This window comes from Conger conger, chromosome 4 (genome assembly GCF_963514075.1).
Source record: "Conger conger chromosome 4, fConCon1.1, whole genome shotgun sequence".
Classification (NCBI taxonomy): Eukaryota; Metazoa; Chordata; class Actinopteri; order Anguilliformes; family Congridae; genus Conger; species Conger conger.
Window position 1 is genome coordinate 717,837 of NC_083763.1, and position 26,054 is coordinate 743,890.

Consider the following 26,054-nt stretch of genomic DNA (forward strand, 5'->3'; position numbering starts at 1 on the left):
AATCGATACACAAGCACCACCCTGTCTGGTCTCACTTCTTCCACCCATTGGAGACTAACAATCACTGCCATAATCTCAGTTGTATAAACTGATCATTTATCACTGCCATCATCTCAGCTGTATAAACTGATCATTTATCAGAAATTCTCTTTCCTATGTGTATTTAAAATTGTGAAATATATACTCCTATTCCTACGTAGTCATTTTGATCTTTTTGTCCATCAGTAAATATATGTAGGTAGTTAGAATATTTGTTCATTATATGCTGGTTTGCATCGTATCCTATTTCGCGTTAGGATATAGGATATTGAAATCAACTTTAGCCTTAGGGAAGAGCCATGGGGGAACATTACTTATTGGAGTAGGGGAATTGAAATTTATTCCATCTAGATCATATTGTTCTGATTTATCTTTTATCTTCCATCCAAATCCATTTCCATTATATCTATACTCCCAGCATTCGTTTAGAACACTTTTAGTGGCATTTCCATCCCTACAGAGTCAGTTTGTCTCTCCTGATCTGTAGTGGGATTTCCCGATTCTACTAACACGGTATTACATGCCGAGGATCTCATTGCACCAATGCCTCAATGCTTTGCTTTGCATTCTGTGAATTTTGTAAGTACGATTTAGCTGCTGCACCATAAACAAAACACCCAGTCAATTGCTGATCTCATCAAAGCACTGGATATAAATTATATAATATATTTATTTATTTATTTATCAATGCCTGCTTATCTGCTCCCCATGTATATCTAGATTACATTTATTACTTTCTTACATTTAGTTTATATTTTGAAACCAATATTTGGGAACCGAAATTCCCAAATATTTAAATTCCTTTACTTTTTCCATTGGTTGTCCATATAAAAGAAGACTGTTCTTCTATCTTTTTCTTTCTAGTTAAGTACATGTAGCAAGACTTACTTGTTGAGGTTTTAAAACCCCAATTGTATGACCATTGCTGTACCTTTAAAAAAGCTTTCTTAATCTCTCCCCCTAACCTATGCTCCTTCACATAATGAGCCTTCTGTCATCTGCACATAATGATGATATCCTTCTGTCAAGATTCATGAGTATACCAGTGATCATTTTGTGAAAAAGCACTGGACTAAAGACTTCTTTGTGTGTGTTCATGGTTACAGCACAGTGAACACAGTGTGTTAAAGGTAACTGGTGTTGATGGTTACAGCACAGTGAACACAGTGTGTTAAAGGTAACTGGTGTTGATGGTTACAGCACAGTGAACACAGTGTGTTAAAGGTAACTGGTGTTGATGGTAACAGCACAGTGAACAGAGTGTGTTGAAGGTAACTGGTGCTCATGGTTACAGCACAGTGAACACAGTGTGTTAAAGGTAACTGGTGTTCATGGTTACAGAACAGTGAACACAGTGTGTTAAAGGTAACTGGTGTTCATGGTTACAGCACAGTGAACAGAGTGTGTTAAAGGTAACTGGTGTTCGTGGTTACAGCGTCTCAGCCTTGTGTTGTGGTGTTCTGGCTCCCCCTGCTGTGCGCTGTAGGAATGATCTGCATCATCACTGAGCACAAGAGCAGAAGAACAGTTCTGTTCTAGAACGGGCCGTTCAGCCCATGTGTGCGTATCATGATCCACACACTGTCAACTGCATAGAAAATATTCCTGCACTGAAAAATACTTTCTTCAGTTAGTTTTCACTTTGGAAATGCATAAAGCTCAAAACTAACATTGCGCAACAATAACAGTAGATGTCTGAGGTGCAGAAAAATGGCAGCAGGTTCTCTGGACTGATGAGTGAACATGTGAAATATGTGGCTGAAGCAGAAGGCAGTTTGTAATGTAAAGGAGAACAAGGAGTCCTGGAAGTGATGGTATGGCCCCCACAGAGCCTGTCACTTTGGCAATGCACAATGGTCACCCTTGCAACATTATAACAGTAGAGATGATGATTTACTGTTTGGTCCCTTTCTAAAACGATGAGGAGCTCAATATGGCAGAAGTAGCGTGTCACTGCTACACGGTGTGGAGACGGTGTGATGGAGGACAGAAAACAGGAATGAGCGAGCAGACGGGTGATTGGCAGCCCAGTGACAGTCCGTTTCAGTCACAGGATGCATATAGATACAGACGGGAGACAGAGGACAGATAAACCTGAGGAAATCAGTGGAGAAACATACTGAATGCAGGTGCTTCCATACAGGTGTAGTGCCTGATACAATTAAGCAATTAACATCCCATCAAATGGTAAATGGTTGGCATTTATATAGCGCCTTAATCCAAAGCGCTGTACAATTGATGCTTCTCATTCACCCATTCATACACACACTCACATACCAATGGGGATTGGCTGCCATGCAAGGTACCAACCAGCTCATCAGGAGCATTTGAGGGTTAGGTGTCTTGCTCAAGAAGACTGTGACACACCCAGGGTGGGATTTGAACCGGCAACCCTCCAACTGCCAGACGACTGCTCTTACCACCTGATCCATTGTCGCCCATCAGTCAGTGTGGACACTATATGAACCCCAGACACACTGTACCTGTACAAACTTTATTTAGAAATGAGACTGTGAGACTGTGAGACTGAGTACATTACATTTTATTTTGCAGAAGCTTTTGCTAGAAACCATTATATACAGTACGTTGCAAAAGTCTTATTCAGCCTATCCATCCATCCATCCATTATCTGAACCCACTTATCCTGAACAGGGTCGCAGGGGGGCTGGAGCCTATCCCAGCATACATTGGGCGAAAGGCAGGAATACACCCTGGACAGGTCGCCAGTCCATCACAGGGCACACACACCATTCACTCACACACTCATACCTATGGGCAATTGAGGAAACCCACGCAGACACGGGGAGAACATGCAAACTCCGCACAGAGAGGCCCCGGCCGACGGGGATTCGAACCCAGGACCTCCTTGCTGTGAGGCGGCAGTGGTACCCACTGCACCATCCGTGCCGCCTTATTCAGCCTAGATTTCTTCAATATAAAGTTGGTCTGAGGTATTTATTTTTGCTTTCAATAAATCTCAAATTTGCATCAAAGCCCAAATCTAGGCCTATGATTTGTTTTAAAGATATGCTGAAACTGAAGTGATATGACGTATACACGAGTGAAAGGGATCTTTGAAGGACAGGGAGTCCATTTGAGTGACATGAAATGAGGAGCTGCTGTGAAAAGGATACTGATTGGAGGAGGACGGAAGATTGACACACATTTGATCAACATACACGCCCACTGGTACACCATGATGTGAAATCTACATTCTAATCGTTTTCCAGGAAGTGCTTGGAGAAGTGCTGCTCTAACTTCTGTTCCAGCTCATCTTTAATTTAAGATTTATTTCAGCAGCGAGCCTGAGGCTCCTTTTCAGCAGGGCCTGTATTATAAAACATCAGACATACTGGAGACACAGGGCCTGTATTATAAAACATCAGACATACTGGAGACACAGGGCCTGATTATAAAACATCAGACACACTGGAGACACAGGGCCTGTATTATAAAACATCAGACATACTGGAGACACAGGGCCTGTATTATAAAACATCAGACATACTGGAGACACAGGGCCTGTATTATAAAACATCAGACATACTGGAGACACAGGGCCTGTATTATAAAACATCAGACACACTGGAGACACAGGGCCTGATTATAAAACATCAGACATACTGGAGACACAGGGCCTGTATTATAAAACATCAGACATACTGGAGACACAGGGCCTGATTATAAAACATCAGACACACTGGAGACACAGGGCCTGTATTATAAAACATCAGACATACTGGAGACACAGGGCCTGTATTATAAAACATCAGACACACTGGAGACACAGGGCCTGTATTATAAAACATCAGACACACTGGAGACACAGGGCCTGATTATAAAACATCAGACATACTGGAGACACAGGGCCTGATTATAAAACATCAGACATACTGGAGACACAGGGCCTGTATTATAAAACATCAGACACACTGGAGACACAGGGCCTGTATTATAAAACATCAGACACACTGGAGACACAGGGCCTGTATTATAAAACATCAGACATACTGGAGACACAGGGCCTGTATTATAAAACATCAGACATACTGGAGACACAGGGCCTGATTATAAAACATCAGACATACTGGAGACACAGGGCCTGTATTATAAAACATCAGACATACTGGAGACACAGGGCCTGTATTATAAAACATCAGACACACTGGAGACACAGGGCCTGTATTATAAAACATCAGACACACTGGAGACACAGGGCCTGTATTATAAAACATCAGACATACTGGAGACACAGGGCCTGTATTATAAAACATCAGACATACTGGAGACACAGGGCCTGTATTATAAAACATCAGACATACTGGAGACACAGGGCCTGTATTATAAAACATCAGACACACTGGAGACACAGGGCCTGTATTATAAAACATCAGACACACTGGAGACACAGGGCCTGTATTATAAAACATCAGACATACTGGAGACACAGGGCCTGATTATAAAACATCAGACATACTGGAGACACAGGGCCTGTATTATAAAACATCAGACACACTGGAGACACAGGGCCTGATTATAAAACATCAGACACACTGGAGACACAGGGCCTGTATTATAAAACATCAGACATACTGGAGACACAGGGCCTGTATTATAAAACATCAGACATACTGGAGACACAGGGCCTGTATTATAAAACATCAGACACACTGGAGACACAGGGCCTGTATTATAAAACATCAGACACCCTGGAGACACAGGGCCTGATTATAAAACATCAGACATACTGGAGACACAGGGCCTGATTATAAAACATCAGACATACTGGAGACACAATGCTACAAGCACAGGCTCAGAAATAACTCAAAATATAAACACAAATAACTGTCATAGCAGAAAAATAATAATTATAATGAAAGGCTCTGAGAACAGCTTGGTAAACTACCAGTATTTCAAACTACATAACCAGTATTCAAACGACAGAACCAGTATTCAAACGACAGAACCAGTATTCAAACGACAGAACCAGTATTCAAACAGCATAACCAGTATTCAAACAGCATAACCAGTATTCAAACGACAGAACCAGTATTCAAACGACAGAACCAGTATTCAAACAGCATAACCAGTATTCAAACGACAGAACCAGTATTCAAACGACAGAACCAGTATTCAAACGACAGAACCAGTATTCAAACGACAGAACCAGTATTCAAACAGCATAACCAGTATTCAAACAGCATAACCAGTATTCAAACGACAGAACCAGTATTCAAACGACAGAACCAGTATTCAAACTACATAACCAGTATTCAAACGACAGAACCAGTATTCAAACGACAGAACCAGTATTCAAACGACAGAACCAGTATTCAAACGACAGAACCAGTATTCAAACAGCATAACCAGTATTCAAACAGCATAACCAGTATTCAAACGACAGAACCAGTATTCAAACGACAGAACCAGTATTCAAACAGCATAACCAGTATTCAAACAGCATAACCAGTATGCAAACTACATAACCAGTATTCAAACTACATAACCAGCATTCAAACTACATAACCAGTATTCAAACTGCATAACCAGCATTCACACTGCATAAAGAGCATTCAGACTACATAACCAGCATTCAAACTGGATAACCAGCATTCAAAGTGCATAACCAGCATTCAAACTGCATAACCAGCATTCAAACTGTTTAACCAGCATTCAAACAGCATAACCAGCATTCAAACTACATAACCAGCATTCAAACTGCATAACCAGCATTCAAACTGCATAACCAGCATTCAAACTGTATAACCAGCATTCAAACTGCATAACCAGCATTCAAACTACATAACCAGTATTCAAACTGCATAACCAGCATTCACACTGCATAAACAGCATTCAGACTACATAACCAGCATTCAAACTGGATAACCAGTATTCAAACTGTTTAACCAGCATTCAAACAGCATAACCAGCATTCAAACTACATAACCAGCATTCAAACTGCATAACCAGCATTCAAACTGCATAACCAGCATTCAAACTGTTTAACCAGCATTCAAACAGCATAACCAGCATTCAAACTATATAACCAGCATTCAAACTGCATAACCAGCATTCAAACTGTTTAACCAGCATTCAAACAGCATAACCAGCATTCAAACTACATAACCAGCATTCAAACTGTATAACCAGCATTCAAACTGTGTAACCAGCATTCAAACTGCATAAGTGCACTAGAGGAAGGTACAGTTCCAGGTGCAAGGAATGAACAGGAAGCTCAGATTAATCCAATGAGAAAAATAAATGAAAGTAGCAATAGATAGCAAACATAATGCTGCTTCATTCTTCAGTATTACTCTCGCTCATTTCCAGTCCGCGGTCCCCGGTACATAGTGCTCCGTTTTCCTCTGTGCTGTTGTTTCTGTGCATCTCTAGTTCTTCGTGGATCTGTTTGTGTTTCCCTGTGGAAGAAAACAACAAGAACATTACATTCTGGACTCAATTATTTAAATAGACTGAATTAAATAATTTGCACATTCTCCCAGTGAAATGTACAATCACCTGCATGTACAATCACCGGCACATTTTCAAATTCCGGACAAACACAGTAATTGGTTGTATAGATTGCTGATGATAAGTGAAGTATGATGAGTTTTTATTCTGAGGATGATATTGTGATTCTCCATCAGCTTACAGAAGTAAGTGTTGTAAAAATACTGTTTCAGAGTCAGTTGTGTGTAAAAGGTAAACTGTAAATGATTGGCATTTATATAGCGCCTTTATCAAAAGTGCTGTACAACTGATGCTTCTCGTTCAGCCATTCATACACACACTCACACTCCAACGACGATTGGCTGCCATGGCAAGTCACCAACCAGCTCATTAGGAGCATTTAGGCAACCCTCCTACTGCCAGACGACTGCTCTTACCGCCTGAGCCAATGTCGCCCCCAATGTAGACTACTGCCTTACGATTACAAGTAAAGGACTGTTCCATTGAGCAGTTTCTCAATTCTTTATTCTACAGACAGACACACGCACACATATACACACACACACACATTAATTTATTATTCTATTTATCACACCGTGCTCCCTGTCACAGCGTTCTCTGTCCCCTGCCTGGTTTTTATCCAAAACCTTTAACGCTTAATTTACTCACCTCATATTCTCATGTTCTTTTTCTGACCGACTTCTCAGAATGACATTAATAGTTTAATTTCAATTCACACCTTCCTATCCATCCATCCATCCATTCATTCATTATCCTAACCTTCTTATCCTGAACAGGGTCGCAGGGGGGCTGGAGCCTATCCCAGCATACATTGGGCGAAAGGCAGGAATACACCCAGGACAGGTCGCCAGTCCATCGCAGGGCACACACGCCATTCACTCACACACTCATACCCACGGGCAATTTAGACTCTCCAATCAGCCTAACCAGCATGTCTTTGGACTGTGGGAGGAAACCGGAGTACCCGGAGGAAACCCACGCAAACACGGGGAGAACATGCAAACTCCACACAGAGAGGCCCCGGCCGACAGGGATTCGAACCCAGGACCTCCTTGCTGTGAGGCGGCAGTGCTACCCACTGCACCATCCGTGCTGCCTATCACCTTCATATTATTTATGTTAAATGTTACCTTTCCATTCCATCGAACGACGGATGAACACACACTGGATGAACATAGCAAATCCCAAGAGAGAAAATGCAGTCATAATGACAGCAAAGGCCACTTTCCATGGACGGTCAGAAATCTCATCTGAAACATACAATAGCATTTATGAAATAATGAGTTCCCCTTTTCATTCATTCACTCTCCACATGCACACACCTCAGAAATATGGTAGTTAGGCACATCCCAGGTATACAGTGCAGGAAAAGAAATGAACACAATGGATGTATAAACAAATGTGTGCGAGTCGGTGAGAAATTCAGTCTATGAGTGCTTAAATTAAAGACGGAGACAGTGGTGAATTCAAAGAAATTAAGATGAAATTTACAGTTCCAGGCATTGATCATCTGTGTGGAGTGTGTGCTCTGCTTGATTCTGTAAAGTCTTACTCACCATGGAGGTAAAACTCTGTCACCTTTTCCTCATGGAGCTTCTGCTGCAGAACTCGACAGGTGAATCTGCTGCTGCCTTCTCTCTTTATGACGACACGTGTTCTTATGACAATGAGGCCCAGGCTGTCCCTGAGTATCTCAGGTTTCTCAGTGGTGAGATTGTGACCCCCGCTGTCCTGCCAGATGAGGTCAGGCTGAGGATACCAGCCTTTAGATTCACACAGCAGGCCAACCTCCCCTCCTTCATCTGCTTCCCTGAAGATCACTGGCTCAGTTCCTACAGCTGCAGAAATGGGATGTAAGTAACAGCTAATATCATCTAATAGTCTCTGCATTCATCTACATTTGCCATCATATGTTTATCCATTTCCAAAATGTCCTTCAATATAATTTTGGATGAAGTAAAACAGTCTTTTTAAAAAACAAACATTTAAAAAAGTCAAGAATGTTTATAATGACTTTTCTGTAGCATACTAGCATACCAGACAAACCATCAAACGCATGTCCGAGTCTAGCCTCGAGTCTCTGGGCTAGAGTCTGAGTCAAGCCTCAAGTGTCCAGAATGGTGCAGCCTAAACAGTATGACTATATGATTAATTCATCATGATTGCTATGCTAGTTGAAGATATAGAAACCAGAAGTTTAGACTACATTTTGTATATGACATCACATGTCTGTCAGCTGAAGAAACAGTATTATCAGGGGCACACACAAAAAAACTAGTTATATCATTTATTCATATATCAATGGACTGCCACACCTGAGCCAACATTTTGGCAAAGCCTTCCTCAAGATGGCTGGTGGGGTGGTTCACTAATATATCAATAAATAAGATAAAATAAATAACCATTCTACACCGTGTGACTCACGTGACATAATGTAAACATTACATGGGCCTGCAATTTAAGGTGAGGATCAATAACAAACTAGGGGCCTGTTACATGGACAGATTAAGTTTAATCCTGGACTAAATGCAGCTTTGTATGGAGAATCTCTCATTAAATTTAGCCTAGGACTAGTGTGGGGAATTTGGGATTAAGTGGCCCCCCATCTAATTTTTTATTTTTACAAATATGATGCATGTTTATAATTTATTTAATACCTTCATTGTACAGCCTGCATAGCAGTAAAGGAGAACTATTTATTTATAGCGATACTAGTTCTTGTCACACGAGGGCGCTACAGGATTTCTAGGACATTCGGGTTCGGACGCTCGGCTTGACTCCACTGCGCTCGGTCGGAGTCGTCAGATGACCGTTGAGCAGAATGTGAACCACACTGATACAGCGTCTCTGTAAAATGATGTTATTTCTAAATGGTAGGCAGACTGTTTAGGTTTATGGAAAGGTATGAAAGTGAAATAGGATTTGTATGTGGAATAACGTGGCCTATTAGAAGTATCCACGAAGCGAATCGCCTATTTATTTTGTTTCATAAAAATACGGTAACGTTATAACTAACGTTAGCAAAGTGACGGTTAGTTCGCTTGTTGCTAACTGTTGCAAACTGTTGCTAACTGAACTCCCGCGGAAATAATTTCAGTCTGTAGCTAACGGTGACGTTACTTGTCTATATGCGTAATACAGTCTGTGTAACCCCTTTTACTAGCTATGTTTCTAGTGTGACAGCACTCTGTAAATATGAGAGGTATGCATGTTTTATTTTTGATACAGCCACCCCCGTTAATGGATTTCAATATGTAGCTATGTTAGCTGTGAGCTAGGCTACGCGTGTTCTGAATGAATGTCCTTATTGGCGCTCTTATTGGTCGTCAGATGACAGTTGAGCAGAATGTAAACCACACTGATACAGCGTCTCTGTACAATGATGTTATTTCTAACAGATGGAGAATAAAATAAACTACACAACACCCTTGTAAGCGTCGTCCTTGCAAGTGTGCAACACTAGGCTTAATCTGCATCTGCGATTTAATAATTATTATAACTTTATTTGTAATTGTGGAATTAGAGTGTTGAAACCCAATACTTGTGGTTTATTAAGATAGTCTTATTTTTTCATTTTTAAATGAAAGGTAAGTGTTAATCATTCGAGAAAATTAGTTCTTTTTTTGCAAGAAATCGGGATTTGTGACTTTGTGCCTACATTATGCTATCGGAAAACCTAGCTAGAATCCTATGGAATGCCATTAACCAATGCATAGTGCAATTATAAATTATTTATAAACCATGTGCAACTACAGCACATGCCAAACTTTGGTTCTGTAGCTTTTAATGCCGATGTCTATTACAAACTAAAATAAATACAGTCCGTATTTGTATGACACTGGAATAACGATCAATGTCCACTACATAACGACACATTCAAAATGACTCACTGTCCTGCTTGCATATCGAGCTTAAAGATCACGGTTTTTAAATAGTGCAGCCCTTTGCTCATGTCAGCTTCTGTGTTTTCTGTTTCCTGATTTTCTGTCTCCTAGTGTTTCCGTCTCCTAGCGTTTCCGTCTCGTGTCCCTCTGTGACCACCATAGTCTGTTTTCAGTTTCATTCCCTCATTCATTTTTTCCACCTGTTTCATCTCCGCCTCCCCACTCCTTATATCAGTCCACATTCAGTTCATCTGTTTCTCATTGTCTGTCAATCAGTTAGTCTATTTAAACCTGTCCTTTTCAGTTTCTTTTTGCCAGTTTGTCTTTCTGTGTTTCTGTTCCCGACCCCGGTTCTAGCTTCGCCGTACCTGTTCCGTTCTGGATACTTTGTTCATGACCCCTGCCTGCTCTTTGGACACTTCTCTTTGGATTAGGATTTCTGTACCTCTGCCCCGTTTAGACTGACCACCCGGTTTTTTCACTGTTGCCTGCCTGTTTGGATTACGCTCTGTCTGCCCCTTCATTGCCATTTCACTGCTTCCCTGAGTCTGTGTCTGTGTTTTAACCAAGGATTATTTAGAATATAAATCATTGAAAAATAATGATTGGTTGTGAAATTGTTCATGACTCTTATTTTGAGTTATTTTTGATGAGTCTGAGTCGAGTCTGGAGTCTGTGTGTGTGCGACTTGAGTGTGAGTCCCCATCTCTGTAACATACAGTGTGAAGGGAGCATCTCTGAACCTCAAAACCACAAAAAGGCACTGACCTCTTACTTCCAGTGAAACCATGATGCGGTAATTATTGTCAGACTTGGACTGAATGTAACATGAGTACTGCCCCTCATCAGAGACCTGGACCCTGCCCAGCCTCAGAGAGGTATTGCCCTTCCTCAGTTCCTCAGGGAAGAGTGTGGTCCTTCCGCTGTACGATGGGTTCTGGTGCTCATTCCTGCTCTCTCCCAGAAGGTAGAGATGCACCAGTGGGTCTCTGTTCTGTGGTCTGAACCACTCTATGTGCATATCCTCTGCACTTATGTTGGGTTTGAGGTGAGTGGGAAGGACAACATCTTCACCAACTACAGCAATGACAGGACCAGCTGGACCCAGAAGCTGGAACATCTCTGCAGAGAGAAAGAGCACTAAGACTACTGCCCTGCACCAGCTACAGACCAACACTGCAGCCCTGCTCCAGCTACAGACTGACACTACAGTCCTGACCAGCTACAGACCAACACTGCAGTCCTGCACCAGCTACAGACCGACACTGCAGTCCTGCTCCAGCTACAGACCAACACTGCAGTCCTGCACTACTCAAATCCAGGTCCTGCATTTTGTCCAAATAGAAAAACTGTAAGGGGCGAATACTTTCTCACAGCACTATACCTCAGGTAACTGACTGTAAGTCTTCTCCAAATCCAGAAGGCTCACAGCCATGTTCACTGGGGGGTGCTGGTGGGATATGTTAATCTAAGTATGTAAGTGTGTAAACAAAGCAAGCAGAAATTAAAGGGTCATCTACAGTGTGCTTATAGCTGGAATTTAAACCTCAGGTTTAATCCTCTAGAACACAGTACTCCATAACAACTGGAACTGCTCATCCTTATTTCACAGTTTGTAGTCACTGTAGTTCACATTTGGTAGCTGGTCCAGTTGTAATGCAGTTAATTCCATGCAATGTTACTGATGTATGATGTAAACTGTGTTATATTGCAGTGAGAATATTCTGTACCTGATCTGGAGGTCTGGTGGAGGATCAGGAGAATAAAATACGGGCACATTGACCAATCAGCCTTCATCTCTGGAAGAGACACATACCCATGAGTAAATCACTGTGTAAATCACTGTGTAAATTACAGAGCCACATAGTGATCAGGGTGAGGGGAAAAAGCTTTTCTTCACACTTGGTTAATATTATGACCTGTGATTTTGGTTTGGTGATATGAGCTAATACAACCAAACAGCCCCACGGTGGTGGAATGACCTTCCTGTGAAGGTCAGAACAGCAGAGTCGTTGACCTCCTTCAAGTGCAGACTGAAGACTCACCTGTCCATGCTGCACCTTTCCCTCCTTACCTCACTGTAATAATTATCCATGTATGCTGTGTGTATGCTGTTTGTAATGATCACACCTGTATTTCATTATTTTACTATTCTTAGTATTCTACGCTTAGTATTCTACGCTTAGTGTTCTGTGCTTAGTGTTCTACTCTTAGTGTTCTACGCTTAGTGTTCTACACTTAGTGTTCTACGCTTAGTGTTCTATGCTTAGTGTTCTACTCTTAGTGTTCTATGCTTAGTGTTCTACACTTAGTGGTCTATTCTTAGTGTTCTATGCTTGGTGGTCTACTCTTAGTTGCCAAAAGTTTGGTATTGCTGCTTGTTGGTCAGTTGATCTTAATTTTTCTACAAGGGTTAAAGTTTTATCAATGTTATCACTCTTGGAACAGTACTTCCCTCTAGGGTCTTCAGTGTACGTGTCCCTGGTTCTGATTGGCACTTTATTGTATGTCGTAATGTTGTTTATGGTTGGAATGGATGAGTGGAAACGGTGTCGGATGAAATGAAGCACTGAGGAGGTTCACATATTCGTTCTGTAACCCACATAGGATATGCTGTCAGGGTTAACAAAATGAATGTCAAATCACATGATGCCCCCTCCGAGGAATCGCCACCTTAACGTGGTGGAGGGGTTTGTGTGTCCCGGTGATCCTGGGAGCTAGGTTGTCGGGGGCACTGTTAGCCCCCAGTAGGGTCTCCCAAGGCAAATTGGTCCCGGGGGAGGGGCCGGACTAAGAGCGATTCAAAGACTCCCATGACACGGCCACACAAAGACCCAGTTACCTCGCCCGGAAAAGGGAAACCGGGGCCCCCTGCTGGAGCCAGACCCGGGAGGGGAGCTCGTCGGCGAGCGTCTGGTGGCCGGGCCTTATCCCATGGGGCCCGGCCGGGCACAGCCCGAACTGGTCACGTGGGGTCGCCGCCCTGTGGGCTCACCACCTGCAGGGGTCGGCATCGGAGTCGGGTGCTTTGCCCAACGGGCAGTAGGCAAAGGCGGGGATCCGGGCGTGCTGATCCTCGGCGTCGCAGACTGGTTCTGGGGACGTGGAACGTCACCTCTCTGGTGGGGAAGGAACCGGAGCTAGTGCGGGAGGCGGAGCGGTACCAACTAGATATAGTTGGGCTCACCTCCACGCACAGTACTGGTTCCGGAACCAAACTCCTGGAGAGGGGCTGGACTCTGTTCTTTTCTGGAGTTGCTCAAGGTGAGAGGCGCCGGGCGGGTGTGGGGATACTCACAAGCCACCGGCTGAGCGCCACTGTGTTGGAGTTCCACCCGGGGAACGAGAGGGTCGCTTCTCTGCGACTACGTGTCGCTGGGGGGAAGGCTCTGACTGTCATTTGTGCGTATGCACCAAATGGCAGTTCAGAGTATCCAGCCTTCTTGGAGTCACTGGGTGGCATCCTGGAAAGGGTGCCACCCGGAGACTCCATAGTTCTGCTGGGCGACTTCAACGCTCACGTGGGCAATGACGGAGAAACCTGGAGGGGGGTGATTGGGAGGAACGGCCTGCCTGATCTGAACCCAAGCGGTGTTTTGTTATTGGACTTCTGTGCTGGCCATGGATTGTCGATAACAAACACCATGTTCGAGCATAGGGTAGCTCATAAGTGTACTTGGTACCAGAGCATCTTAGGCCAAAGATCGATGATCGACTTTGTGGTCGTATCATCAGACCTGCGGCCGTATGTCTTGGACACTCGGGTGAAGAGAGGAGCAGAGCTGTCAACTGATCACCACCTGGTGGTGAGTTGGATCAAGTGGCCGGGGAGGCTGCCTGACAGACCCGGTAAACCCAAACGTGTAGTGAGGGTGAACTGGGAACGTCTGGCGGAGGCCCCTGTTCGCGAGGTCTTCAACTCCCACCTCCGGAAGAACTTCTCACGCATCCCAGGGGAAGCTGGGGACATGGAGTCCGAGTGGGCCATGTTCAAAGCCTCCATTGCAGAGGCGGCAAGCAGGAGCTGTGGCCAGAAGGTCATCGGTGCCTGTCGGGGCGGCAACCCAAGAACCCGCTGGTGGACACCAGCGGTGAGGGAGGCCGTCAAGCTGAAGAAGGAGGCCTTTCCGGCTTGGCTGGCCCGGGGGTCTCCTGAAGCAGCAGACAGGTACCGGGTGACCAGAAGGGCTGCAGCTTCGGCAGTCGCTGAAGCAAAAACCCGGGTATGGGAGGAGTTCGGGGAGGCTATGGAGAAGGACTTTCGGTTGGCCTCGAGGAAGTTCTGGCAAACCATCCGACGACTCAGAAAGGGAAAGCAGGGCTTGTCTCAGGCTGTTTTCAGCAGGGGAGGAGAACTGCTGACCCGGACTGGGGATATTGTCGGGCGGTGGAAAGAGCACTTCGAGGAGCTCCTGAACCCGAACAACACGTCCTCTGTGGAAGAGGCAGAGCCTGAAGACTCGGGGGAATCTGCACCTATATCCCTGGCGGAAGTTGCTGAGGTAGTCAAAAAGCTCCTCAGTGGCAAGTCGCCGGGTGTAGATGAGATTCGCCCTGAGATGCTGAAGGCTCTGGACATTGTTGGGCTGTCTTGGCTGACACGCCTCTTCAGTGTCGCGTGGAGATCGGGGACAGTACCTGTAGAGTGGCAGACCGGGGTGGTGGTCCCCATTTTCAAGAAGGGGGACCGGAGGGTGTGCTCCAATTACCGGGGTATCACACTCCTCAGCCTCCCTGGGAAAGCTTACTCTAGGGTACTGGAAAGGAGGCTCCGACCGACGGTCGAACCTTGGATTCAGGAGGAGCAATGTGGCTTCCGTCCTGGCCGTGGAACAGTGGACCAGCTCTTTACCTTGGCAGGGTTGCTGGCGGGGTCATGGGAGTTTGCCCATCCAGTCCACATGTGCTTTGTGGACTTGGAGAAGGCTTTCGACCGTGTCCCCCGGGGAACCCTGTGGGGTGTACTGCGGGAGTACGGGGTACCGGGGCCGTTGTTACGAGCCATCAGGTCCCTGTATAACCAAAGTGAGAGCTTTGTCCGCATTCTCGGTACAAAGTCAAGCACGTTTCCGGTGGGTGTTGGACTCCGCCAAGGTTGCCCCTTGTCACCGGTCCTGTTTGTGGTATTCATGGACAGGATCTCAAGGCGCAACCGAGGTGAGGAGAGTGTCCGGTTTGGTGACCTCAGAATCGCATCTCTGCTTTTTGCGGATGATGTGGTTCTGCTGGCTTCATCGGACCGTGACCTTCAGCACACACTGGAGTGGTTTGCAGCCGAGTGTGAAGCGGCCGGGATGAGAGTCAGCACCTCCAAGTCCGAGGCCATGGTTCTCTGCCGGAAAACGGTGGATTGCTCCCTCCGGGTTGGGAACGAGTCTTTGTCCCAAGTGAAGGAGTTCAAGTATCTCGGGGTCTTGTTCACGAGTGAGGGTAGAAGGGAGCGTGAGATCGACAGGCGGATCGGTGCAGCGTCAGCAGTAATGCGGGCGTTGCACCGGACCGTTGTGGTGAAGAAGGAGCTGAGCCGGAAGGCGAAGCTCTCGATTTACTGGTCGATCTACGTCCCAACCCTCACCTATGGTCACGAGCTTTGGGTAGTGACCGAAAGAACGAGATCGCGTATACAAGCGGCCGAAATGAGCTTCCTCCGTAGGGTGGCCGGGCTCAGCCTTAGAGATAGGGTGAGGAGCTCGGACATCCGGAGGGAGCTCGGAGTAGAGCCGCTGCTCCTTCGCATCGAAAGGAGCCAATTGAGGTGGTTCGGGCATCTCATCAGGATGCCTCCCGGGCGCCTCCCTTTGGAGGTTTTCCGGGCTCGTCCAACTGGGCGGAGACCCCGAGGGAGACCCAGAGCCCGCTGGAGAGATTATATATCTCTCCTGGCCAGGGAACGCCTCGGGATCCCCCAGGAGGAGCTAGAATGCGTTGCTGGGGAGAGGGACGCCTGGAATACCCGGCTTTGCCTACTGCCCCCGCGACCCGACTCCGGATAAGCGGGTGACGATGGATGGATGGATGGATGGATGGATCACATGATGCCACAAGGGGCGCACATGCGCAAATCAGTCGTGAGAGATTCCTTTAAGGAAGTAGCAAAGAAGAGCTCCAGACCATCTGGCGAGAACAAATAAAAAAGTAGAAAAGATAATTGTTCAATTCTTACCAGGAATTGTAGAAAAGTGCGTTTTTGTTCAAACTAAAGTACTGCATCATACTGCTGTTTTCTTTTTTACCGTGCTCTTTCTTCCGAGTCTCCGTTGTCTGAACCGGCACATTAACCTCCCACTAGTTACAATGAGTGGGATATTATCAGTGAACCATGTTAAGTGTTTCGATCACATACTATTACAAAAAACAATCCGAGTGATGTGAGAGTATTGTTTACATATTATATTTTGATCTTTTTTTGTTACTTGTGTTTTGGCAACAACAACAAAAAAAAGAGTCATTTAGTTAAGTTAATGCGTTTTGAATGTGTTTTACCGAAGCACTAATGGAGTAAAAAAAATAACGCATTCATTTCATGTTGCTAAAAAGTAATAATTTATAGTTCATATGTTTAAGATAAATTAAGATATTGAGAAAAGATATATACCATATATTCAAAAGAAATAGAAATGATTGAAACTGACTATATCTTTTCTGTACTGCTACATGCAGATTGGTTTTTGATCCTGGATTTAGTTTTGTTCCATACCAGACTGAGTTTGATGGCGAGCCTGTCCCAGTGAGTGACTTTTCACAGGACGAAGGTTTGGATGCGGTGTGGCCAGCTGTTTCAGACTTCATTCTGTGGAGTGATTGAGCTGATTCCCATCAGGATTTCAGATAAGGAACACTTAGAAGTGTTTTGTTCTACTACCCGAGTAGTTTGAATCACTAATCTTTTTAAAAAGAAAACAAAGATCATTTATTTTATTTTTCTATTTTTTCTTAAACAAAAGAGCTCGATTTTATTTAGGGTATTTTCAAATAAATTCTGTGAATGTTATGTTGCAGAGATTGTGCAATAAATCTGCCAGCTGTTACTGTTTTCCAAAAGCAACGTCTCCTGAGTCTTCTCCACTTTACTGCTCAGAACCTTTAGGTCTCTGATGTATAGCTATCCTTTTTAATTCAGTTAGAGGTGCTACAATTCACTTAATTTGTTTTACTAAATGGTGAGATTTAGTTTCCAGGTGTCCATCCAGCGACCGCTGTTTGCCTAAAAACTCGCCCGATCATGACAGTCCTCATCAGGAGACATCACTACTGTTAAACAGGAATCTACACCCAGTGCTAGTTACTCAAAATGGCCGCCAGATTACTGAACAGAGATCCATTAAAATGGCAATTATATTATTTTTCAACCTGATCACTTCAGAACTCCATCATATATAGGTAACATAGTAAAACTAAACAAATATGCAGCCTCCTTACCTGTCATAGAAAATCTTTGTTGATTCTTAAAGGTACACATTAGGCACACATTATGAAGAGGAAAATACACTCTCTGAGTACGTTACGGAGACGTGTGCACCAGCTTGTTCATGCAAATATTTCATGCAAATATTCAAACTGCCACAAGATGTTTTCTCATGCAGCTCCAGTACAGTTTGTTTTTACTGAAGAAAGATTTCTGGGGAAGACCCCTTAACTGCTTGGAAGGCTAGCACCAATGTTTTGAATTTGATGTGAGCCATGATAGGCAGCCAGTGGAGGGAAGTAAGCAGGGGGGTGACGTGTGAGTATTTTGGAAGGTTGAAGACCAGACAAGCTGCTGCATTCTGGATAAGTTGGAGGGGTCTGATGGCGGACGCTGGGAAGCCAGCCAAGAGGGAATTGCAGTAGTCCAGGTGGGATAGAACCATCGCTTGGACCAGGAGCTGGGTCGAGTAGGGGGTGAGAACATGCACACACTCACACACACACACGCACACACAAACACACACACACACGCACACACAAACACACACACACATGCATAAAGAAATACATGATGGGCCTGCATATACGGTTGAGGCTTCCATTATATTCAATTTGGCGGTTTTTGAAGGGTTAGGGTATTACCTACAGATAAATATTAACCACACAGAGAAGTTACAGGTAGAGCACCTGGCAGTATTTGAATGGCATTAATAGCTTGCTAAAATACATCCTAATGGGCCCTATGGCGGCTCATTCATGACATTGCACAACGACACAGATAAGTCTATTCTGACTGACACAATAGTTGGGACTGGGGGCTTATTCGGTAACAGGTGATACAGGGGTGTTCTGTTGAAGGGAATGCATGTTTAGCTGAACAGGTGAGTGTTGGGTGGGGGGCTGCACTTGATTGGCAGTATACATCATCTGTTGGTGTTATGTTTCGGATGTTTCGGCTTATTTTTATACTGCTGATGTGTGCGTGTTGAAATGAGAAGCATAATAATTGAGTTTGTAATACAGCTGGGCTGTTCTGGTTGTTATGGGCTGTTCTGGTTCTTATGGGCTGTTCTGGTTCTCCAGTGGAAAGCAGACTTGATTCAGAGGCATGGTGGACTGGGCTTACTACTCTGCAGAGGTACAGGGGGAAGGAAAGGCTAAAAAAAAAAAAAAATCAAATAGGCCCTGGTCCTTATCGTTGTTGTACAGGTAGCAGTTGAAATTGTACTTCCCTCTAGTGCATCCCTGGTCTATCCCTGGTTATGGGTATGCACTTTGTTGTACGTCGCTCTGGATAAGAGCGTCTGCCAAATGCCATTAATGTAATGTAATGTAAAAACCCGCGTATCAAATGGCTTTCTCCAGAGTACAATTCCTCAAATGGGACGGAAACTCGACGCCTTTCCTTTCACATGCAGTTCCACGGCCACAGGACCACACTCAAAATACCACACGTAATACAAATGCTTAGTTATAATAATGTAATAATTCATCCTTAAATTCCTTAAATGCTTGTATCAGTGTCTGTCCATTGGACTGTCAAAGGCAACACATTGCCTGCATTCTGCACTCCATCAGATGGAGGTGCACCCTGCTCCACTGTACTCCTAGCACTGGCATATTTCACATTTCTTGTTCTAGTTTCAGTAAATACATTCATGTCATTCCTACAGGGCTATTCAAAGACTATAAGTGAAATTGTAACCATAGCATAGATAGTCCTCTACTATAAACAAACTTCCATCTTTCTCTATATACAGTGAAGTCAAATATTTGGTGAAAGCAAAAAAAGGCATATTTTGATTCTTTTTCTTTTTCTTTTTTTTTTTCATTTAGAAGAACCACTTATCTAGAGCAACCAATATATTATTTAAATGTCCAACCTAGTTATACAAGTGGAAAATTTCACTGGATAAAATTCAAGATAGGTGCCTTACTGAAGGTGAGAGTCACAGTGACCTAGCTGGGAATTGGACACAGAACCATAACATTACAGGGTCATCTGCCTAACAGTTATACAGCACTATAACCATAGCATTACAGGGTCATCTGCCTAACAGTTATACAGCACTATAACCATAGCATTACAGGGTCATCTGCCTAACAGTTATACAGCACTATACTACACCATTATACAATACCATACGCCCTAACCATTATACAGCACTATACTACACCATTATACAGCACTATACTACACCATTATAGAATACCATACGCCCTAACCATTATACAACACTATACTACACCGTTATACAATACCATACGCCCTAACCATTATACAACACTATACTACACCATTATACAATACCATATGCCCTAACCATTATACTACACTATACTACACCATTATACAATACCATACGCCCTAACCATTATACTACACTATACTACACCATTATACAATACCATACGCCCTAACCATTATACTACACTATACTACACCATTATACAATACCATATGCCCTAACCATTATACGACACCATTATACAATACCATATGCCCTAACCATTATACAACACTATACTACACCATTATACAATACCAGACGCCCTAACCATTATACTACACCATTATACAATACCATATGCCCTAACCATTATACAACACTATGCTACACCATTATACAATACCAGACGCCCTAACCATTATACGACACTATACTACACCATTATACAATACCATATGCCCTAACCATTATACAACACTATACTACACCATTATACAATACCAGACGCCCTAACCGTTATACTACACCATTATACAATACCATACGCCCTAACCATTATACAACACTATACTACACCATTATACAATACCATATGCCCTAACCATTATACTACACCTGTCACGTTTCAGGTCTGTCTCACCATGTTTTATGTTGATTTATGTTTATTCATGTTGTCTTAGTCACGTAGTGTCTTATCATGTATTAGGTTAGTCTAGGTTTGTCATGTTGTTTAGTTTATTTCTTGTTACGATTTATTTTCTCGTCATGTCTAGTTATGTCTTGTTACGATTTATTTTCTTGTCATGTCTAGTTATGTTTTCGTACGATTATATTTCCTGGTTATGTTGAGTGATTATCGTCTTAGTTCCGCTTTGTGTTATGTTTCGTTGTATGTTTATTGTTACGTTAACTGGTCGTGGTTATGCATACACTTTTACATGTTTTTCCGCAAACCTTGCGTTCCGCCTTTTCTCTCTCTCTCTCTCTCTCTCTCTCTCGTTCTGTCCTTCACTCCCCTAATGTTCTATTTGTCTATTTACTAAAACTACTAACGCTAGATCAGGATTGGGTAGAAACTAACAAGACTAATCATGTGTTCATGTTACCTTATGTTTCTCGTGCATGTCATTTACTAATTTACTAATGCTAGGGCAGGATAGGTTTATTACTAACGATTACTAATCTCCTTGTTAAACTTGTCATCCATCGCACCTGTTTTCCATTTCCTTGCTACGCTCTTACTAATTGTCTACACCTGTCTACACCTGCATTTATAGCCCAGTCGCGCAACTGTTCACTGCAAAATTGCCTGCCTCTGTTTTTTCACGCAACTCTTGAGCATTATTTACTGTTTGATTACACGTTACGATCCACGCCTGTTTACTGACCATTGTTTATTGATTTCTGTTTTGTGACCATCGTTTGTTTTTTTGACTACGTCCTCGCCTACCGTTTTTGTACTTTTGCTTCGCTGATTGTTTCATGGTTTCGACTCCCGCTTCGCCCACGACTACGCCTCTGCCTGCCGCCCGTCTGTTCATCTGCCCCGCTGACGGCTCTTCCGCTACCGGACCTCCCTGCACGTCTACCGACTACGAGTTTGCCTCTTCCCTCGGCACCGTGCTTTTTGTTTGTTTATTTTTTTGTTTGGCTGGATCTACGTGTATGGACTTTGCTTGGGTTGACTACTCTCCTGGGATTCGTCCCGAATAAAGCCCTGAGGGGTCTTTATATTACTATTGTTTCTGAGTCGTGCATTTTGGGTCCAACCCCCACGCACCCGTCTCAACACCATTATACAATACCATACGCCCTAACCATTATACTACACTATACTACACCATTATACAATACCAGATGCCCTAACCATTATACTACACCATTATACAATACCATACGCCCTAACCATTATACTACACTATACTACACCATTATACAATACCATACGCCCTAACCATTATACTACACCATTATACAATACCATACGCCCTAACCATTATACTACACTATACTACACCATTATACAATACCATACGCCCTAACCATTATACTACACTATACTACACCATTATACAATACCATATGCCCTAACCATTATACTACACTATACTACACCATTATACAATACCATACGCCCTAACCATTATACTACACTGTACTACACCATTATACAATACCATACGCCCTAACCATTATAGTACACTATACTATATGATCCCTAACTATTATACTTGACTTTACGATACCATTATACAATACCATACGCCCGAACCATTATACTACACTAAACTATACCATTATACAACACCAGACTCCCAAACCATCATACGTACTGCACTATACTGCCAGCAGATGGCAACCTGTTTCCCTTCCTTTTGTCTTTCTCACAGAATTCTAGAGACTACCACCTCAAGTGTGAAATACATCCCATTGCTGGAGGTCCCAAACCACGCCCACTAGAATGCCAGGCCTTCACTTCCTGTTGCACAGAATGATTCCAGTATTCATACAAAGTTGTTGTTGTGATAGCTTACTGAATTACTGAATTGGGGTGGCATGTAGCATAGTGGTTAAGGTAAATGACTGGCACACGCAAGGTCGGTGGTTCTAATCCCAGTGTAGCTACAATTAGATCCACACAGCTGTTGGGCCCTTGAGCAAGGCCCTCAACCCTGCATTGCTCCAGGGGAGGATTGTCTCCTGCTTAATCTAATCAACTGTATGTTGCTCTGGATAAGAGTGTCTGCCAAATGCCAATAATGTAATGAATTGCACTTACTTACTTAATTTAATTCTTTAAATTAACTAATTATATCTAACTATGAACTATTTTTTAGGTTTTTGGTTTTTTTGTCTATTCTTATGTAAAGCACATTACATTGCCTCTGCTTCTGCTGAATAAAATGTAATGTACTCTCAGTCTCAGTCTCATTTCTAAATAAAGTTTGGTACAGTGTGTGTGGGGCTTTAACATGCACACACTGACTGATGGGATGTTAATTGCTTAATTGTATCAGGCACCTGTATGGAAGCACCTGCATTCAGTATGTTTCTCCACTGATTTCCTCAGGTTTATCTGTCCTCTGTCTCCCGTCTGTATCTATATGCATCCTGTGACTGAAACGGACTGTCACTGGGCTGCCAATCACCCGTCTGCTCACTCATTCCTGTTTTCTGTCCTCCATCGCACCGTCTCCACACCGTGTAGCAGTGACACGCTACTTCTGCCATATTGAGCTCCTCATTGTTTTAGAAAGGCACCAAACAGTAAATCATCATCTCTACTGTTATAATGTTGGAAGGGGCGACCATTGTGCATTGCCAAAGTGACAGGCTCTGTGGGGGCCATACCATCACTTCCAGGACTCCTTGTTCTTCGTTACGCTGAAGATAGTTCTTAATGACACTGGCTGTATGTATGGGGTCGTTGTCCTGCTGCAGAATAAATTTGGGGCCACTCAGATGCCTCTCTGATGGTATTGCATGATGGATAAGTATCTGCCTGTACTTCTCAGCATTGAGGAGACCATTAATTCTGACCAAATCCCCAACTCCATTTGCTGAAATGCAGCCCCAAACTTGCAAGGAACCTCCACCATGCTTCACTGTTGCCTGCAGACACTTATTCTTGTACCACTCCCAAGCCCTTCGGCGAACAAACTGCCTTCTGCTACAGACAAATATTTCTGTTATTGTTTCGCAATGTTAAGTTTGACCATTATGCATTTCCAAAGTGAAAATTGATTGAAGAAAGTATTTTTCTATGCAGGTATATTTTCTGTGCAGTTAACAGTGTGTTGATCATGATATGCTCTTGTGCTCAGTGATGATGCAGATCATTCCTACAGCGCACAGCAGGGGGAGCCAGAACACACAACGCAAGGCTGAGACGCTGTAACCATGAACACCAGTTACCATTAACACACTGTGTTCACTGTGCTGTAACCATGAACACCAGTTACCTTTAACACACTGTGTTCACTGTGCTGTAACCATGAACACCAGTTACCTTTAACACACTGTGTTCACTGTGCTGTAACCAAGAACACCAGTTACCTTTAACACACTGTGTTCACTGTGCTGTAACCATGAACACCAGTTACCTTTAACACACTGTGTTCACTGTGCTGTAACCATGAGAGATTAAGATAAGATTATTTAAAAGCTTTTTTAAAGGTAGAGCAATGGTCAAACACTTGGGGTTTTAAAATCTCAACAAGCAAGTCTTGCTACATGTACTTAACTAGAAAGAAAAAGATGGAAGAACAGTCTTCTTTTATATGGAGAACTAATGGAAAAAGTAAAGGAATTGAAATATTTGGGAATTTGGGTAGATGAGAGATGTACATGGAAGACAGAAAGTTTCAAACTAGAAACTAAATGTAGTAAAGTAATAAATTCAGTGAGGGCTATATCTGGATATACATGGGGAGCAGACAAGCAGGCATTAATAGACGTGTGTATATTGATGAGATCAGCAATTGACTGGGTGTTTTGTTTATGGGGCAGCAGCTAGATCATACTTAAGCTAAATTAATACAATACATTATTGGAAGTCTTATCCAAAGCGACATACAGTTGATTGGACTAAGCAGGAGACAATCCTCCCCTGGAGCAATGGGGGGTTAAGGGCCTTGCTCAAGGAGCAAGATCTTATTGTGGCTACACTGGGATTGGAACCACCGACTTTGTGGGTCCCAGTCATTTACCTTAAGCACAACGCTACAGGTCACCCCTGAATAGAATGCAAAGCAAAGCCTTGAGGCTTCGCATTGGTGCAATGAGATCAACGGCATGTAATGCCATGTTAGTAGAATCAGGGCAAATCCCACTACAGATCAGGAGAGACAAACTGACTCTAACATATTGGAGGATGTGGGGATGGCAATGCCACTAAAAGTGTCCTAAACGAATGCTGGGAGTATAGATATAATGGAAATGGATTTGGATGGAAGATAAAAGATAAATCAGAAGAATATGACCTCTTCCGTGAAGTTGATTTCAATATCCTATATCCTAATGCGAAGAATATAGCATTGGGATTAGGATTGAGCAAGGCCCTTAACCCCTTAACTCCTGCTTAGTCTAATCAACTGTATGTCGCTCTGCTAAATGCCATTCATGTAATAACCACACCTTACAACAGTGGCATGCAGAAGAGCATCTCTGAACACGTGACCCACTATTTAACGGATAGGCTACAGCAGTAGAAGTCTAAAAAAGAAGCCTAATAAATACCTTGGTGAGTGTATGTCGTAATATATCCTTTTAACTCATGTAATCTATGCATACATCCATTTACACTTTTCTTACATTCATACAACAACCTTATGAATTGTGTTCTTTGTAAGAATTGAAGGAATATTTAGCAGTTATAGAATGACAGCTTTGTTTTTGCCAGATGGAGATTTTAAGGAGGGGAAATACGTTGGGAAGTCTGCACAATGGGTGCGTACACCGCCACCTAGTGGGTGGACAAAAACCTATTTTACCTTGTTGTTTTTCTGAAGGAAATGTTTTAAAATGTAGGCTAATCTCAAACAATCTCATAGATTGCTCATCAAACTAATTTAGACATAAATCTGCAGCAGTGGTTCACAAGGGTCCCCAGAAATGTTTTGGAGCCTTACATACAACCTTAAATACATAGCTAACGTTGACATTAGTTACATAGCTAGCTAAGTAAAATGCTAACGATACCCTAGGTTAGCCTCATCAGCCTTTGGGATGTGACATTAATTAACTTAGTGTGGACGAAATCGGTGGTTATGTTTTTATCAGTCAGTCGGGAAGAAAGCAAACACTTATGCACAACAGCAGATCCCGTCTTTGCATTCTTTTTTATTGAATAATGTGCTTGAGGTGCATTTTTGGCTGCGTCCACTCTCTAACGTTACTCTAAGCCAACGAACACTCAAGCCGTTTGACGCAAATACATTTGAAGGCGTTAGCGTCATAGGTATAGGCAAACCTCTCAAGTCTCACCCATTGACCGTGAGACACACGCATTTCAACCAGTTCA

The 26,054-nt window shown here is 43.2% G+C and overlaps 2 protein-coding genes across 2 annotated transcripts in view; both read right to left on the bottom strand.

Annotated features, from left to right (window-relative positions):
* LOC133125953 (butyrophilin subfamily 3 member A2-like) overlaps window positions 1-17,238 on the bottom strand; it is a 32,556-nt gene extending 15,318 nt beyond the window's left edge. Inside the window, exon 1 of the mRNA XM_061237702.1 lies at window positions 17,092-17,238. The gene's annotated coding sequence lies outside the window, so the exon portion shown is untranslated. The remainder of the gene's footprint in view (window positions 1-17,091) is intronic.
* On the bottom strand, window positions 6,337-11,415 carry LOC133125954 (butyrophilin subfamily 1 member A1-like). The gene is made up of 3 exons (XM_061237703.1): window positions 11,163-11,415; window positions 8,067-8,348; window positions 6,337-6,458 (listed from the first exon to the last, which is right to left on the bottom strand). Exons 1-3 carry the CDS (start codon window positions 11,413-11,415, stop codon window positions 6,337-6,339), a joined length of 657 nt encoding a protein of 218 aa, XP_061093687.1.
* Window positions 17,239-26,054: the final 8,816 nt, after the last annotated feature.